The sequence below is a fragment of the Protobothrops mucrosquamatus genome, unplaced genomic scaffold (assembly GCF_001527695.2).
Source record: "Protobothrops mucrosquamatus isolate PMUCROS unplaced genomic scaffold, P.Mucros_1.0 scaffold170, whole genome shotgun sequence".
NCBI classification, from domain to species: Eukaryota; Metazoa; Chordata; class Lepidosauria; order Squamata; family Viperidae; genus Protobothrops; species Protobothrops mucrosquamatus.
In genome coordinates, this window is record NW_015386531.1 from 161684 (window position 1) to 178363 (window position 16680).

Sequence of the window (16680 nt, forward strand, 5' to 3'; positions counted from 1 at the left end):
TCCGAGGTTAAAAGATTCCTCTTTTCTTCTTCTTCTTCTTCTTCTTCATCATCATCAGCCATCATTCATTCACTACCTTGACATTCCATGGCTTTGATTGACAGCTGGAGTGGCAAAAAGCCATGAGACACGACAGTTTGGTTACATGTGGGTTGCTGACGGGCCGATCGTAACCTTCAGTGTTGGGGCTTGACGACTTTTATGTTTATTTTTTTTAAAAAAAATACCATCATATTTTTTTTTCACGTAAAAGAAGAAAAAAAAAAAGGAAAGGCACAGAAAAAGGGAAATAAAGAAGAGCACGCGGGGAAAACAGACAAACTCTACGTGGTTTATTTTTCCCTACTTTTTTTATTGTTAGAACGATTGTCTTTATGAATATTTACGCTTATTGGAGAACTCTATAAGTGGGTCGGAGAAACAAGGGAAAAGGGATTTTTCTTCTTCCTTTCCTTCTTCTTCAGTCACTTTGTTTGGTGGTGTTACTGGACTGGGATATTAAATATAGGACACATCCCGGAGTTTATTGGAGCGCAGACTGATGGCGCAAAGGGTAGGTTTAAATCTCCAACACTTACCTTACGTATAAATCCTTTCTTAAGAGGGGCCTGTCGGATTTGCTCTTCCCTGTTGCTGCTGCTCATGGCGGCCACTATTTAGAGAAACAAAACAAATAGCAGCAAAAATTATTCACCAGTTTTGTGTGTGCGTGTGCCTCTATGTCTCTCTTTCTTTCCCTCTCTCTGCGTGTGTGTGTGTGTGTGTGTGTGTCTCCCTGTGTGTGTGTGTGTGTGTGTGTGTGCGTGCGTGTGCAATTGTTCCACGCTTCTTTCCTCTGTAGCTTTTCCCCCAACAGCGCGATTTCCCTGCTCCTCTCTAACTGCTCAGTGGCGCGCGGTTTACAGGGGGGAAGGTTTGTCTGCTGCTGCTGCTGCTGCCGCCGCCGCCGCCGCTTCTGCTGCTGTGGCTGTTGCTGCCGCTGCCTGGGAAATACAGCTACATTTGCTGCTTGGTTTGTCTCTGATTTTGACAAGGACAAGGGGGAATCGCGACTAAATAATGTTTCTGGTAACTTTCAGATTATTTGCTCCCTTTCTCTCGCGCCCTTCTTTCCCTTCTCAGCCTTGCTTACCCTTCCTACTCCGTCGCATTAATCTGGTTACCGGCGGGGGTGTTAGTTTATCTGTGGCCCCGTCTCCTCTAATTCGTAAACGGTTTCCTCCTTCTTCCCTTTCACACTTCCCCTTCCCGTGTTTTGCCCTCGAAGCAGCTTTCCCCACAACCGGCTCACAAACACACACACACACACACATTCCTTGCCCCCTTCTTCCCTTGCCCTTCCCCCCCCAGGCTCTGTCGACTGCACTTTTTATTTTGATTTCAGTTTGTATCGCTTTTCTCTCTGTTGTGGCTGGTCTTGGTTTGTAGTTTTGCTCTGTTTTGTCTGACTTGCCTGGGTGCTTTACTCTCTTCTGACTTCTGTTGTTTTTGTTTTGTTTTTGTTTATTTCTCCCCCCCCCCTTTCACCCCTTTTCTCTTTCTCGCTTTCCTCTCTCTCTCTCTCTCTCTTCTTCTGGTTCTATTTCTTTCCTTTTTCTGGCCCATTTTCTTTTTGACAGTACGATGAGCTGCCTCATTACGGCGGGATGGACGGAGTAGGGGTACCTGCTTCCATGTATGGAGACCCTCACGCCCCCAGGCCGATCCCCCCAGTACACCATTTGAACCACGGGCCGCCACTGCATGCCAGCCAGCATTATGGAGCCCATGCCCCGCACCCCAATGTCATGCCGGCCAGCATGGGATCGGCTGTCAATGACGCCTTGAAGCGGGACAAGGATGCAATCTATGGGTAGGTACAAAGCAAGGCAAGCCAGGCGCTGTGGCCCTTTCCTTGCAGCATATGTGTATTTCGGTGTGTGTATGTATGTGCGAAAGGCCGGAGAGACCGTCTCTTTCAGGAAAGAGGGTAGAGGAATAGCCGTCCTGCACAAGGAGGGAGGCAGGCAGGCACGACAGTTTTTGGAGAGAAACTGTAGTGCTTTTTAAACAACCCCCCCCCCCTTCCTAAAATCCTCCTCGGGTTTTCTTCCTGAAATCTAGAGGGCACGTGTAATTTGTCACGATAGATCAATATTCTCTTTCGGCATTTCTGTAGGTAATAAAAACATTCTAGGTCTATAAAGTTAAAAATGGCACAAATATATGGGAAACTTCAGCTAGAAATTCCACGGAGGATGCAGGGATTGACGGGCGTGTATTTTGACGCGCTGGATTTTAGTGAAAGCTGTGTGGCTATAAGCTGCTCCATTCTTCGGACAGCCCAATCTTTAAGACAGTTACTTAAAGAGCTTTTTTAAAGCATTTTTTCTCTCTCAGAAATGAAAAGAAAGCCTGGTTTCCTCAGACTCATTTACACCCATGCAAATTTTACTGAAATCAGCGGGGATTGTGCTGTTTATTTATTTAGACGTTGCTCTGTAAATGCAGAATTAATCCAAATAAAATGTGGGTTAGACCTTGAAAACAAAGCCGGGGTGACGGCATGGGAAGATTGTGGGAAATGTATTCTCCTCAGCAAAGTTTTATTTAGGTGACATTTTTCTTTCCTTCTTTAAAGCATGCAAAAACAGCCCTTGCGACTAAACAACTAATACTAGGAGGAAAGGTTTAGGAAAAGGATTTACTGTTTTAACGCGCGTACCACCTAGCTAGACCCTGATCCCCAGGCAGTATCTGGCCGGATAATGGAGGGGAATTTATTCAGCCCTCTTCTCTTTTATGGCGGGGCAGTCGATATTTAATCTGGACGCCCCGGGATCCCCTTCTTTCTCCTCTCCTTTCCTTCCCAGATAGCGTGGCTCTTGTTACTTCTCATCAAAATAGGAAACGACTTCATAGTTTGGGTAAAAAAATCAACTCTTCCCGCGTTTGGTACTGTCGTGGCTTGGGGACGAGGGATCTGCTCGTTTCCTTGCTAGGTTAAAAACTGCGGGACTCTCACAGCGGAATCTGGGGCTGGGTAATTGTGTTTGTTGGCGCACATGGGTTTTGTGGAGTTCGGTTTTGGCCCAGGATTTTTGTGGGGAGACGTCTGCATGCGTTGTGTTACTTTTTACGTTTGACTCGGTGATGTCCCTTCCTTTAGTTATGGGAAGGCTGAGGCAAGTAAACTTGCGCGTGTAAGCTACGTTATGTTTCTTTTTTTATTTTTGACCGGGGAAAGAAACTTGTTGATTAGGTTTCTCTGTTCTCCCCCCTTTTCTCGTTTTTTCTCTTAATGTCGTTCTCCCCTCCTTTTCTTTGTGTGTCGTCGCCCGGCAGGCACCCGTTGTTCCCTCTGTTAGCTCTGGTCTTTGAAAAGTGCGAGCTCGCCACCTGCACTCCCCGAGAGCCTGGGGTGGCCGGCGGAGACGTCTGCTCCTCCGACTCCTTCAACGAGGACATCGCCGTCTTCGCCAAACAGGTCGAACTCTTTTTTCCCTCTCAGCTTTTCCCCGCCCCTTCCCCGCACACCCTGCCCCCCCCTCTTTGAGCGCGCGACACCTCACGCCAAAGACCCCCCCCCCTTCCTTCAGAAGGCACCCCCGGGGCCCGCGCGATGAGGCCTGCTGCTCCTCAGGCCTTGGGGAAAGGAAGGGGAGGGCGGCGCTTGCTCTGAGGGAGCTTTGGAGTGTCTGAGGGGAAATGTTCCGGGCAAGCTGGGTCTGGGTGCCTTTCCCTTCTGCTCAGCCACCTCTCTATCATCCCCCTTTTCCTCTTCCCTTCTGTCGGCAAGAAAGATCTGCTGGGAGACCTTCTAGGATTCCCTTAGGCTCACAGGAAGGGGGCATTGTTAAAGGGGATCCGGGGGTGGGGGTGGGGAGAGGGGGAGAAGGAGATGCATTCAAGAGGTGTTAGGCCCATTTCTCAGCCCTCAGTTGAAATTGCGACCTGGGGGAGAAGGAAGCTTGTGTGGGACAGGAAGAATGGTGGTGGTCCTGAGTGGCCTAAGTTTTCAACTGTCTCTTTGGCCTTGCAAAGAACTTGCCACTAATTCATGTTTTGATCTGTTACAATTAGACTGTGAGGTGGGGTGGGGTCACAGGCTCAACAAATAGGAAGGTATTTAAGGTAGCTGAAATATACACTGATTCCTACTCACTCTTTCCCCCCCCTCCTCCCTCCCATGTAGGTTCGGGCAGAAAAACCACTTTTTTCTTCAAATCCAGAATTGGATAATTTGGTAAGGTTCTTCCTGTCTGTTTTTTGTTTTGACCTCTCATGCTCTGGGAGACCCCACTTGTGCTTAGCCTTGGTTAAAATAAAATAATTAATACGAAGAGGGACTTGGAGAAATGTTTGTAGAGGTGCCAAGAATCTGAAAGAAAAAGAAATTATTCTTACCCAGGGGCTTCAAGGAACTCAAACTCTTGACATAGAAAGGGGAGGACAAGAGATACTTGAGCTGGGTTTAAACCCTGAGAAGCAAAAGAAAAGGAAATCTTGGCTTCAGCAAAGAGTTTGAAGTTGTTGACTGTGATTCTTTTGCTAATTTGTCCAATTTTACTATTAAAAGTACTGGGAATCCACTTGAAAAAAAGAGCTGAAGGCAGATCATTCATTTGAAGCCATTCCACCTTGCTTTCTTTGTTTTTTCTTTATTTAAAAAAAAACGGATGGAGTGGTGAGTGGATGTTTAGCACTTGGTTGGTTTGCAGACTTTAAAAAACCACAGGGGATGACATCTTGGCAAACCACTTATCACTGTTTTTCTTTAAGTATGTGTGTGTGTGTGTGCTTGTGTGATTTGATGTTTTTTTTTAAAAAAAAAAATCAAGTGCTTTAGGTTAAAGTTGATGATCAAAATTGCCCAAGCGTGTCCAAAGAGCTAAAATCCTGGATAATGAGAGCGTGCCCTGACAATCCCCCACTCCTTGACTTGCCTCTTCTCTCTCTTATATGACAATTCCTCTGCTCCCTGTTTTCTTTCAGATGATACAAGCGATACAAGTCTTAAGGTTTCACCTTTTGGAATTAGAAAAGGTAAGAGCAAGGGGGCACTCCCTCTTTTCCTTTTCCTTTTTCTACTCCTGGCCTCCTACAACCCTTGGGGAAATTCAAAAGGACACTGTAACTGGTACAAAACACATCCTGACACTAAACCAAAAGTGCATGGCTCTTTTTCTTTTTTTCCTTAAACCTTTCTCTCTCCCCCACTCACCCTCCCAACTTCTCCATTCTTTCCTATCTCCATTCAAGTATCTGCTATGTCCTCTCCTTCTCTTTCTTGGTTCCTTCTTGCAAATTATTTGAGCCAGCGATAGTATTTTAAGCAACTTATCATTTAGCATGATTATAGACCCCCCCTGTTGTCAACATCTTATGGATCACATGAAAAGGCTAAATTGTACAAGAAAATTATTTTATACTAAAGTTCTCCCCTTATCGAGAGATTTCAAAATATATATATTGTTCTCTCCCCACATCCTTTCCTTCATTTTTCTTGACTGAACTGCCTATGTTTTTATGTTTTATTTATCCAGATCTCAGTGCTTCTGGTAATATCCTTAAATCGGATTTTCTTCTATCTATAGAATAGGCTAACATTTAATAGCTGTGCATTCCCCAACTTGTTGCTCAAGCAAGTCTCTGGGGAATAATATGTGCTGTAACAATTTCTCTATTGTTTCCTTGCTTCAACTATATGCCTCTTAATTAGAGTTACTCTTGGAATAGATCACAGTGCTTCTTTTGCAATTGTGTGTGTGTGTGTGGGGGGGAGATCAAGTTGCAGTCTAGAAGTTTTGTTTTCTCTCTCTTTTAAAAATGCATCTGTTTTTTTTTCCTCTTCCTTAAATGTTACATTCAGGTTCATGAATTGTGTGATAATTTCTGCCATCGGTACATTAGCTGTCTGAAAGGCAAAATGCCCATAGACCTAGTTATTGATGAAAGAGATGGCAGCTCCAAATCTGACCATGAAGAACTCTCAGGATCATCCACAAATTTAGCTGACCATGTAAGTCTTTTCAAAAATTTGTAATGGCTCTTACCCATTTAGTAAACTCCTGGACTGTTATTAATTAAGGATTTTCTTACCATCACCCACGTGTTGGAATTGTTTACCTCTGTTACCTGTTATAGAGCTGTTGTTTAAATCTAGGTTTCTGGTGGAAGAATATTCCTTTGTATTTTATTACTGAGAAGTTTAAGTTTTGTCTTATAAAGTTTACAACATTGACAAATTGAAGAGTTGACAAACTGTCTAGTAAAAATAGGCAATATTTTCTGCTTTATGACCCTTGCTATTAATATTATAACAAAGAAAAAAGAAAATTGAAATTATTCAGTTATTTAAAAATGAGATTTCCTCCATACTTTATCCAGGCAGAATTATTAGCAATTGTGTACTATTTTGAACCAAAGTTATAAATAATAACACTCTCTATTGCAATATATCACTGAAATTTGCACACGTTGGCAAGTGGCTGAAGCTTCATAATAAATTTCAATAATTTTGAGATGCCAATTATTTACAATATCTTTTAGAAGCTGCAAATAATTATGACTGAGTAACTACACATTAGCTGTTGGTTTTAACACTTTAGTAGTAGCTCAGTGAATTGTTTTTGTTGAATATGCACAAATATGTCTGGGAATGGCACTTTACATGAGCTGTTATGCTTTATAGAACTGCTTATGGAAACCTGTTACGTACTTACGTAATAAGTTTATTTACTTTAGAAATGTATAAATAGACACATAGTGTTCAAGTGTGAATAATAGCTTATTTCTAAGAGTGTAGAGAGGAGAGTTTACATAGGCATTGTAAATAACTTCATAAAACAAGTGGTATAAACTAAAAATAGCATAGCAGGAACATTATTCTAACATGTGACGGAGGGATTACTATGCTATGTACAAGAATCTATAATAAGTTTTAGTCTGCTATGAAAAGTAGATACAAAATAAAGAATATTTTCTATTTTTTTTCTTTTCAAAATATGTTGGCAGAAAGTTAAATATTTGATTTTGTTTTATATTTGTTGACAATACTTAACAACAGAAAAAAGTACTAATTTGTTATGGACCATTTCTATCTTTAAATAAATATAATTGTTTTGTTTCTTTGGAAATCTCCAGGTCCAGATTTCATGACATTTTATAACTATTACTATCAAAGCATATAAGCAAGGAAATACTGAATGTTCCCTCAAAGTTCTGTTATATCATTTATAGCTACTAAAGTCTATGAAGCAATATCATAGTTTCAAAAATATTTATTGTTTAAATATTTGGGGCATACATAACTTTTTGGGATCATTAGACCTGAAATGGCAGGCATCCTGAAAGAGCCAAATATGTATATATAAAATATTGCATATCTTCCCAGAACATTTTTAGTGTAAATTTGTTTTAAGTGGAAGTGTGGAAATGGACCTTGCTGTTCTTTATATTAATGGAGATTACCTAAACTGTACTGTTTAGGGCTTTAGCAGATGGTGAGTGCTCAAACCAATTTGAAGTGCTCTTTTATAATATCCAAATTCAACTACAGTGATAAAATGAGGTTTCAGGGGACTCACATTTTGTAATATAACCATCTTCGTAGAAAATAATCTTTTCCAACCCTTCCAATAGTAAAACAGCAAATTTAAGCAAATGTGTTAGCCTATTCTAAACCTGTCAGGGTTTACCACATTCATTGTTATAATTATTTAAAACTTATTTAAATAATAGGACATTGGGCTCTAGACATTTGGGTTCTACTATTCTTACTTTAGCTTCCTGATACTTTTTTGAAGGAACTAATAATTTGTGCAACCAGAACACCAACTGGGAAATTAATAGTTATATCACTGAGGTGCATTTGGGAATTGTGCCTTATTAGATATGTATGTTAACATCACCCTAAGGATACATTTGATAAAGGTACAGATAATAATAATGTACACATACATTCATGCATACATATTAATATAAAGTGTAATACTTTATTAATAATCAGTAATAATGCATTTTACAATTTTAATGAGCATATACAAAAATCTAGAATAAACTTGTTTATTTGTGGATTTTTACCTTACACTTAAAATGGATAAACATGAGCATTTCTCCAGTTTGCTATTCAAGATTTATTTTTTGCTTGCTTTGATATGCATATTTAAATACAGCCTACGGCTAAGTCTCATTTGGTGAAGGGTGGTGCAGGTGTTATGATAAACCACTTAAGGACACAAGATGGCATGGTGTTTTCTCTGTGTTAACTCCTGACCATTGCTTTGGTCCTTCTTATAGCTGTATTTACTTTTGAAATACTTAGAGTGTTTCACCTGAATGGTTATGAATTTATAGCTTTAAAGATGTTTTAATTTGTTCTGGGCCAGGGTCTCTTTTGTTCAAATGACAGTTTGTGAAAAATAGTTGATATTCCAATATTTCTGTTTTCTGTTCATGGTTATAGATAAACTGCAATATAGTAACTGTAGTAATAGTTTACTGGATCCTAATGTGTTTGTAGGTTATATACTATGATATAGATCAAACTAAGGAAATGTCAGAGAAGCTAATATTCACAATGAGATTCAAATATGATGTGTCTCTTTGTAGCACTACATTGCTGAAAAATATAATTTAGTTTGTGATAAGAAAAGGCTTCATCTTGGCAAAAGTACTAGCTTTTATGCAAAAAGGCAGAGTCTTTCTAATATTGGTAGCAATAAAATGCCCATACGTAATGTTATTTTATGTACTGTCAATTACTGTTAATAATATAGTAAGAATCAATTGTCCAAGAACTTTGCTAGTCAAAAGCTAGGATACTGGTAGTCACGGAAAATTGCTATATTTGATGTATGCTGTGGCATAGTTAGTAAATATAACACTCCATAATTACAGTTTGAATTTTTAATACTCTCATATATTTTCATTGCACTCAAGTATTAGTTGTAGATGTGTAGAAATATACTATAACTGAAATAAACCAGATAAAATACTACTGTAAATATTGTTAACTTATGCTTCTTAGGAATGCAGTTTATCACTGTCACATATATGCATATATATGAACTCAAGATTCCTCAACCTTGACTTCAGTTAACCATTATTCATATAGTTTTAAATATTTTTTTAGATTCTTTAGAAGTAGTTAATAATTTTATACACACAGACACACACACACACACACACACACACACACTCATGGAAATCCTATTTCAGTGGATTTTCCGTAGAACGTTGATAGTATTACAACTTGTTTTATTGCATTTGTTAATGATCTCAGAAAACATATAATAGAAAATGGCCTATATGTAATTTATAGGTGAGGTCTATAGCAGGATATTTTTATCCTTATTCTGCCTTGACTATGCCAGTATATATATTCCAGTTATGTAAATGAATATTTGGAATAGATTCATTCACATTATTTTTCTTTATAATAATCCACAAAACAGTTTCTAAATCTTTAAAATACTTTATATTAGATCTGTAAATCAGGGTTTTATAGATTTATATTGGATGATTAAAGTAAGAGATAGTGACTTTCTTGGAATGTACTTTGAAGATCAGTTTACAAAGTATTTGTTAGTTTGCATCAAGTCCAGAATTTACAAAAAATGAGATTTTTAAAATGTTTTTGAAAACAAACAGAAAGCCAGCACTGCTTGCTCCTCTTATTAAAGTATATACACATTCAACGTTTCTTGTAGATTCTCACACTTTGATCATAGAACCTAGTCAACCTTGGCTGATCTCAAAAAAACTAGATAGGGTCAAACAGGGCTTTTTTTTTTTCATAGAACGCCCAGAATGGAATTCCTGCACCTTTTTTGGATGGAACCTTGTAGAGTAGGCAAGGCGGATTGTTTGATGTGTGTGAGTTCCGGCACCTTTTTTTTTTTTTTTTTTTAGAAAAAAAGCACTGGGGTCAAATTTGATTAGTACATGGAGAAGAGAGACCACTCAGAAACCCAGAAACTATAACCTAGACCAAAGGGGAAAATGGAAGATAATGACAAACTCTAATATTTTTGGCAAGGCAATTCCATATTCTCTATATCCATGAAGTTACCTATAGCAGGCCATGACTTGAAGGAGATATTATATTTATCTTTCATACATAAAACTATTTTCACATTTGAATTGTAGCTAAATGTGTCCTGTGCACAAAAATCTGTAAAACTTTTAAGAGAAATATTAGCAATAATTGATGTCACATCAGAATGAGAAATATGTTATGTACAATATTTTAGGCTTGGCTGCATTTTTCCAGTATCCAATAAACAATATTATATTAAAATAAATAATTTATGTGGGTCGCATACATTTGTTGTTGATTTCTACATTTTTTTTAAAGACATAAACAGCAATTCCTTCAAAATGCTTTATCTCCAATGAACCACAAATTTGTGGAAGGTTAGACTTGCTAAGAATGTAACAACTTTATAATTTATTATATTTAGGACTGAGAACAAATTAACAAACCAAATTGTCTACTTATATAGATTCTGCTTCATACAGATTATGTGAAGCAGTTCACAGTTGCAGTTCTATTTACTGTATCATTACTTTACAATCATTACAAACCTTTGGGGGAAGGGGGAATTGCTTAAAAGTAATATTTTTCAGTAGGATTACTGAGAAGTAGATGGCTACAAGACTATACTATTTCCCAGTGATCATACTGTGTAAAATATACAATGAGATGTAATCAGTTCGTACAGTCAAATTAGTAGACTATGTTCCATAGCTCATAGTGTGAAGCTTGCAAAGTTGCTGGTTTTACATATAGCTTACTAGCCATCTAGTATTTGTCATCCAGGAATAACAGATTTGATAGCTAGCACGTTGTCTAACAATCTTTGTAAAATTATCTTGACTTCACTAAAATCCATTGTATACATTACATTTGATATTATTATAATGTTTTGCCACTTAGGCCCAAGTTGTCAGTATCTTAAATGTAGTAAAAAATTTTCCTAGAGCGCCTGAATTGTCTTATTAAGTAACGTATTTAAAGTTTAACTGAAATCAAACTGCATTTATGCTGGCATTTATCTTTCTGCTTATTTTTATTAGTTCCATTGTGTAGTGAAGGTATACTGTATATGAAAAGTATTATTTTGAACTCTGTTCAATATCAGTATAAAAGGTATAACATCTGTAATAAGAAAAAAGGCTGATGCAGGTAGAAAGGGTCACTCATGAATAAGCAGGTGTAACGTTTCTATTCACATAGCTCACATATTAGATCAATTGAAATCTTAAATGTACAAGAAAATATAATACATATATGGAAGTTTATATAGATTGATACATGCATGGTATGAGAAACTTGTAAAAGTAAGTACAGTGAAAGAAAATTACATTAATATGTAGTATAAAAAGAGTTACATCTCTTTTGTAACCTTCTCGCCCATTTATTATATTTTTTGTGCATAGCACTGATATGGAATCATACAATTTTACACATTTATTCTTATGCATTTTTTAATCTAAAAGGCTGATGATACATGATGTTGTTTTAATATGTGTGTTATAAGCGCTGCAGTCTTATGGATAGATACGTGAGACATTTTACTGAACTAAGTGAGATTTATTTCTAAAAAGACATGCATAAGATTGTGCTGTTATCAAATCAGATTAAGCTATTTATATTTAAGTGGGACTATGTGTTTGTGTGTATATTTGAATCTATGTATTAAAACCTGTATATTTTCTTACCAAGGTTTTTTTAAAAATGCACTATTTATTCAGCAGTTCAGAAATTTTACATATTTTATCTTACAGTATTTTAGCGCGAGTATAGATTATATTTTCATAAGGTACCATGTAACAATCTTGTTCAGTAATATATTAGTAACTGGAACCAAATTTTTAGGTAAATTATGTAGTTCAGCTGGTGTTCTGAGTACTGCTTGGATGATACGAGATCTGATCTAGTTTATGGTTAGGCCTTGGATGAAATGAAATGTATTTAACCTATGGTCAACATGCCATATCAAAGCGTTGATGTTTTCATATACAAAATTGATTTATAATAACTAAATGCAATCAAGTACTCAAGCTGTTCTATAGTATACTACTATACTGTGTCTTCTTTATTTATTTATCCAGAAGAAGTTTTTTTTCCTATCAGAAACTTTTATGAATGCCATAGATAGGGGAGCTATTTTTTATTTTTGCATATATTTGAAATGCCCATCAAAATCAATTGATTCTATCTTCTTCCTGCTATTCACTAGCATGCAGCAGTATAGATAGACAGATATTTTTAACTTGTATATTTTATTTTGAAATATAAATAATTTCTTAATGAAAAATTGAGTTATACTGCTATAAAAACAGTGTGAGATCAGAATCGACCCCACAGGGGGCCCCTTGCATAATTAAAGTGATTTTGCCCAGTGAAAGTTTGGGTTGCATAAGGAATGCAGAGTTAATCCATCTGTATCTGTGTAAGCTGTCATTTACACAGAAGTTTGAGGCTTATTAAATCACTAACCTTGGCATTGTACAAGATGAGTGACCAGTATTCAAGCATATAAACAATTACATGCCACTGAGGAATGTTAATAAATAATTATTATAAAACAGGTCTGTGTTGAAAATATTTCATTTCTTTAAAAAAAAAGCATGTAGGAGTTAAAACATTTAAAACTTCCATTAGATTTGTAAGAACAGCAAAATAGTATGCAGTTTATTTGCTTCATATGCCTAGACTCTTGTCCTTTCCACGCTCTTCTTTAGATTTAGCAGAATCCAATGATGGTGCGAAATCATTTTTTTTTTAACTTTCAAGGGAAAAAAATACTGTACTGGTAAAATTGTGTTTCTGTGAAAAGCTGTATACATAAATGAGAAACAGTAGATAGCTGTAGAGTGATCTCCTGTGGCCCTGCTAGTACAAGCTTTCCCCATATTGTCTCCTGCTTTTATATTAATTACAACTTGCATTATCAGCTGTGAGTCTTAGCCCAGCAAATAGAAAATACTGCCCCTGGAGACCTAGCTTCTTGTATCTATTTTCCATCTCCTTCTATTGTGTGCCACTCAGTATTACTGCTTTGCTCCTGGTAACACTGCTCTTTAACACAATTAGATAAGAGCAAGAAGAGTGCCATATTTGACTCCCAATTATTAAAACTATTGGGAATAGATACACGTGAACTCTGCATTCCATAGTACATAGCACTTCAGCTGGTGATTCAATTCAACATATCCATACTTTTTTACTGTTTAAATATGTGTCATAAGATTATGTACAGAGTTAAATAAATAGTTGCTGTGACAGGTTATAATTGTCTTAATTCAATTCTTATGCTGCCCCATGTTTAAGTTATTGGTTGGAATAATAATTTTAAAAAATATGGATGATGATCAAAGTACCCTTAACATTTGCATTGCTACTAAACATTGGCTTCAGGTAATAGTCTTAGCAAAACACACCATTTCCAAAAGATAGTTAGATAACGTGAGTTAACTTTTTCGGTAGTTTTTCATATGCTAAGTTGCTTTCTGAATGTTTCAGCATACTGCTATACTGAAATTATATTTTCATAAGTATAAAAGTTTAGTTTTTCTGATTACAAGGTTATGTTCTTTTCAGCTCAGTATGTATGTTGTTTGAGACGATGTATACTGTATGTGTTATTATCACATTTAAATTTAGCCAGATTTTTTATACAATACTGAAATATAAATTCTTCAATACTCTTCTGGTTGTATAAGAAAAGTTGATTCCAGTTGAATTCAGCACATAGATTATCAACGTATGAATTTCAATTATTCAAAACCTACAGGGTTACATAAATAAAACTGTCCTAGCATCCAAAGATAATAGTATATTTGAATCATTTTCAGAAAGTGGATTTAATCAATAACGTGCAGTATCTATGTATGAATACATAGCGAACTTGCTAGAAAATTGGGCTATCAAATCCCATGTACAATGTGATGGATTTCTGTTCATGCAAAGGGTCAATTTCGTAGTATCTTCTCTTGCAGCTTTTCCAGTTACTCTTCTCTCCCAAAATTTGCCTCAAAGTACACTCTCAAGTAAATCTTAGTTCAAGGTAAAATGCCATGGTAGCATACTATCTTTTAGATGAAAAAAGCTAAATCTTCTGGCAGGACACTATTAGCCTACTATGTTAAAAGTAGAAAGTTATTTTTCTAATTAAGTCTCCCTAGGATGACTTTAATTTTTTTGTGGAGTGGGGTAGCATCTTAATCTAATGAAATAAATAAATAATCTGTGACCAAATTTACTTAAATAATTCTGTGGAAATACCCAGAATGAAAGATCTCATTGTTGCCATTGACTTGTGGATGAGACTGCTTATTTGGTCATGAGTAATGCTTTCAAATTATGGATGTGGTGCCATGTTTGTTACAATACTAATAATGAATGACTGAGTATGGTTATTAGCCAAACCTAATGTCAGGCAGAGCTAGGGAACAGTTGAGAAGTTGAAACACAAATATCCCATATATTCTTCCCAAGTTCCTCTACTATTCCTTTTCTGGGAAGAAAAAAAAGAGAGCTATAGGTTTTCCACTCCACAAATGGCTATAAATGTATGTAGCCTTGTATTTCCCCCTTCTAATTGAGATTGGATCTCTGAGTAGAGGATAACATAAATTGGTATAAAAAGCAAATGATTTCTGCTGCAAGAAGTTTCACTCAGTGTCCTTTTCTAAACCAGAAACACCTGGTTTTTCAAGTACTGTATGAGTTTGGTTAACACGTGCCTTGAAACTTAACTAAGGTATTACTAAAATTGTAATAGTGAACTAAGAACTTTCAACAGGAGCTACTTTTAAGAAAACCTGCGGAACATAGCATTAATATTATAGTGTCTGAAATACGTGTCCTAGGAAAATATGTTTTATAATTTTATAAAGAGCAGCTTTCAACATGATATTGAAGGACTAAATGCATGCCAGGCTATTGTTTTGTTACCTTTTTCATGAATTTCTTCTAACTCTTTATCTGATTACCATCCGGCAAACAGCTGACGCTGAGAGAGGCTGCAGAGGACTAAAGTGCTCCTGTCTGCTGTTTGCCTTCAGCTTGAAGCTATTTGAGTGGTTTCCTAATTCAGAGATAAAAAGAGGAGCTCATAGGCTCAATCTGTTTAACTGAGACTGCACAGAAACTTGCTTGATTGTGACATTTTATTTCCATATAAGTTTTTCTGAAATCTAATCATCATTGCTTTTTTGAAATAGTTTTGTGTGTGTATACATATGTGTATACATATCTGTGTGTTCCATATAGACACACATAATAGATATAAGTATAAAATTGAAACATTTCAGACTCTTTTAACTTGTTTTCTTTTGTTTTAAACTTCCCGATTTACAATATGGTATTACTTTTGTACATTGTGGGAGGAGAATATTAATTTGAAGAGTGTTAATTTTAATTATAGCATATTGTTATTTTTCAGTGTGACTTTGTATAATGTAGAAATTGATTTATGGAAAAATGTGTAGATTAGTTTGATGGGAAATTATTTTTTTAAATGCTGCATTTCAATTTTGATTTATTTTTGTAGATAGTTCTACTGATCTAAGTAAGAGAGTTGTGTAGTTATTATTAAGTATTTGTTTCCATTTATCTGGCTTTCACTGCTTAGACATTAATGCCCATTCAGTTTAGTGTTGGTTTGATTGTGGAATGTGATTATCTAAGCTTACTTGATATTTTTATAAGACAAATTATTTAGAACATGGTTTAAAGATGATAACTTGAGTTATTATGTAGACATGCTTAATTGCCAATCTGGCAATTAAGCATTTGGCTCAAAACGCAATAATTTTGGGGGAGTCATTAAAAAGCTTTAATTATTGGGATGATTTTTCCATCTCCAGCTTTGAATAGATTGGTATTTTTCTAAATTTTCTAATTTTTTAGATGTAGTTGTTGAGGTGATGCTGAAGTTTACTACAAAGTAAATATTAATGCCTTCTCTTTGGAATTGCTTAGGGCTCATGATATTTCCCTGAATGTAGAATATTTTACAAAAGTGCTTCTTGTTAGGATGTGTTTAATTTAAGTTGTCATGGACGGGTGACAAGCAATGGAAGTTCAGCTCTAAGTCTGATCTATTGCATGTGTTCTTGTTCTCCTTTTCTGCTGGAGGAAATTCCATCCCTTGCCTGCCTTCATGTGATGCTGATAAAGCTTTTCCTGTACAGTAGAATTCCTGTTTTCCTTTAAGCAACAGCAGGGTATTGGGAATGATCAGGAAGAGGGAGGAGGACCAGGAGGAGAAAATGCTTAGTGAAGTAGCAGTTAGCTGCAACTTTCAGCTTTCTTCATGTACCTTTTAAAGTAGCAGTTCTCTTCAGAAAAACCAATGATCAATAAATTTTAAAAAATGGGAATTATATTTCTAAACTACTGTAGAATTAGGGAAGCTTTGTCAAATCTTCAATTAGTGCATGTATTACCATTATATATCAGATGGAAAGATTATAGATGCAATTGACCATTTAAACTTACATAACCTTTAGTTGCATAATCTTTTTAAAACACCATCTTCCGTATTAGGTATATTTTGTTTAGCGTGTTATTTGTAATAGATGTTATAATAGAGAAAAAAACAGGTTTTGTGCATGTTATAATTATTAATTGCCCACACCATATTAGAAAAAAATACCCTGCTACAGATTTCATAGGGAAAACTG

The 16680-nt window shown here is 36.2% G+C and overlaps 1 protein-coding gene across 1 annotated transcript in view; it reads left to right on the forward strand.

Annotated features, from left to right (window-relative positions):
* The first annotated feature begins 284 nt into the window (after positions 1-284).
* MEIS2 (Meis homeobox 2) overlaps positions 285-16680 on the forward strand; it is a 226073-nt gene continuing 209677 nt past the window's right edge. Inside the window, exons 1-6 of the mRNA XM_015813574.1 lie at positions 285-553; positions 1620-1852; positions 3325-3466; positions 4175-4225; positions 4975-5025; positions 5852-6001. Of these exons, the coding sequence (XP_015669060.1) occupies positions 542-553; positions 1620-1852; positions 3325-3466; positions 4175-4225; positions 4975-5025; positions 5852-6001 (639 nt within the window). The 5' untranslated portion in view covers positions 285-541. The remainder of the gene's footprint in view (positions 554-1619; positions 1853-3324; positions 3467-4174; positions 4226-4974; positions 5026-5851; positions 6002-16680) is intronic.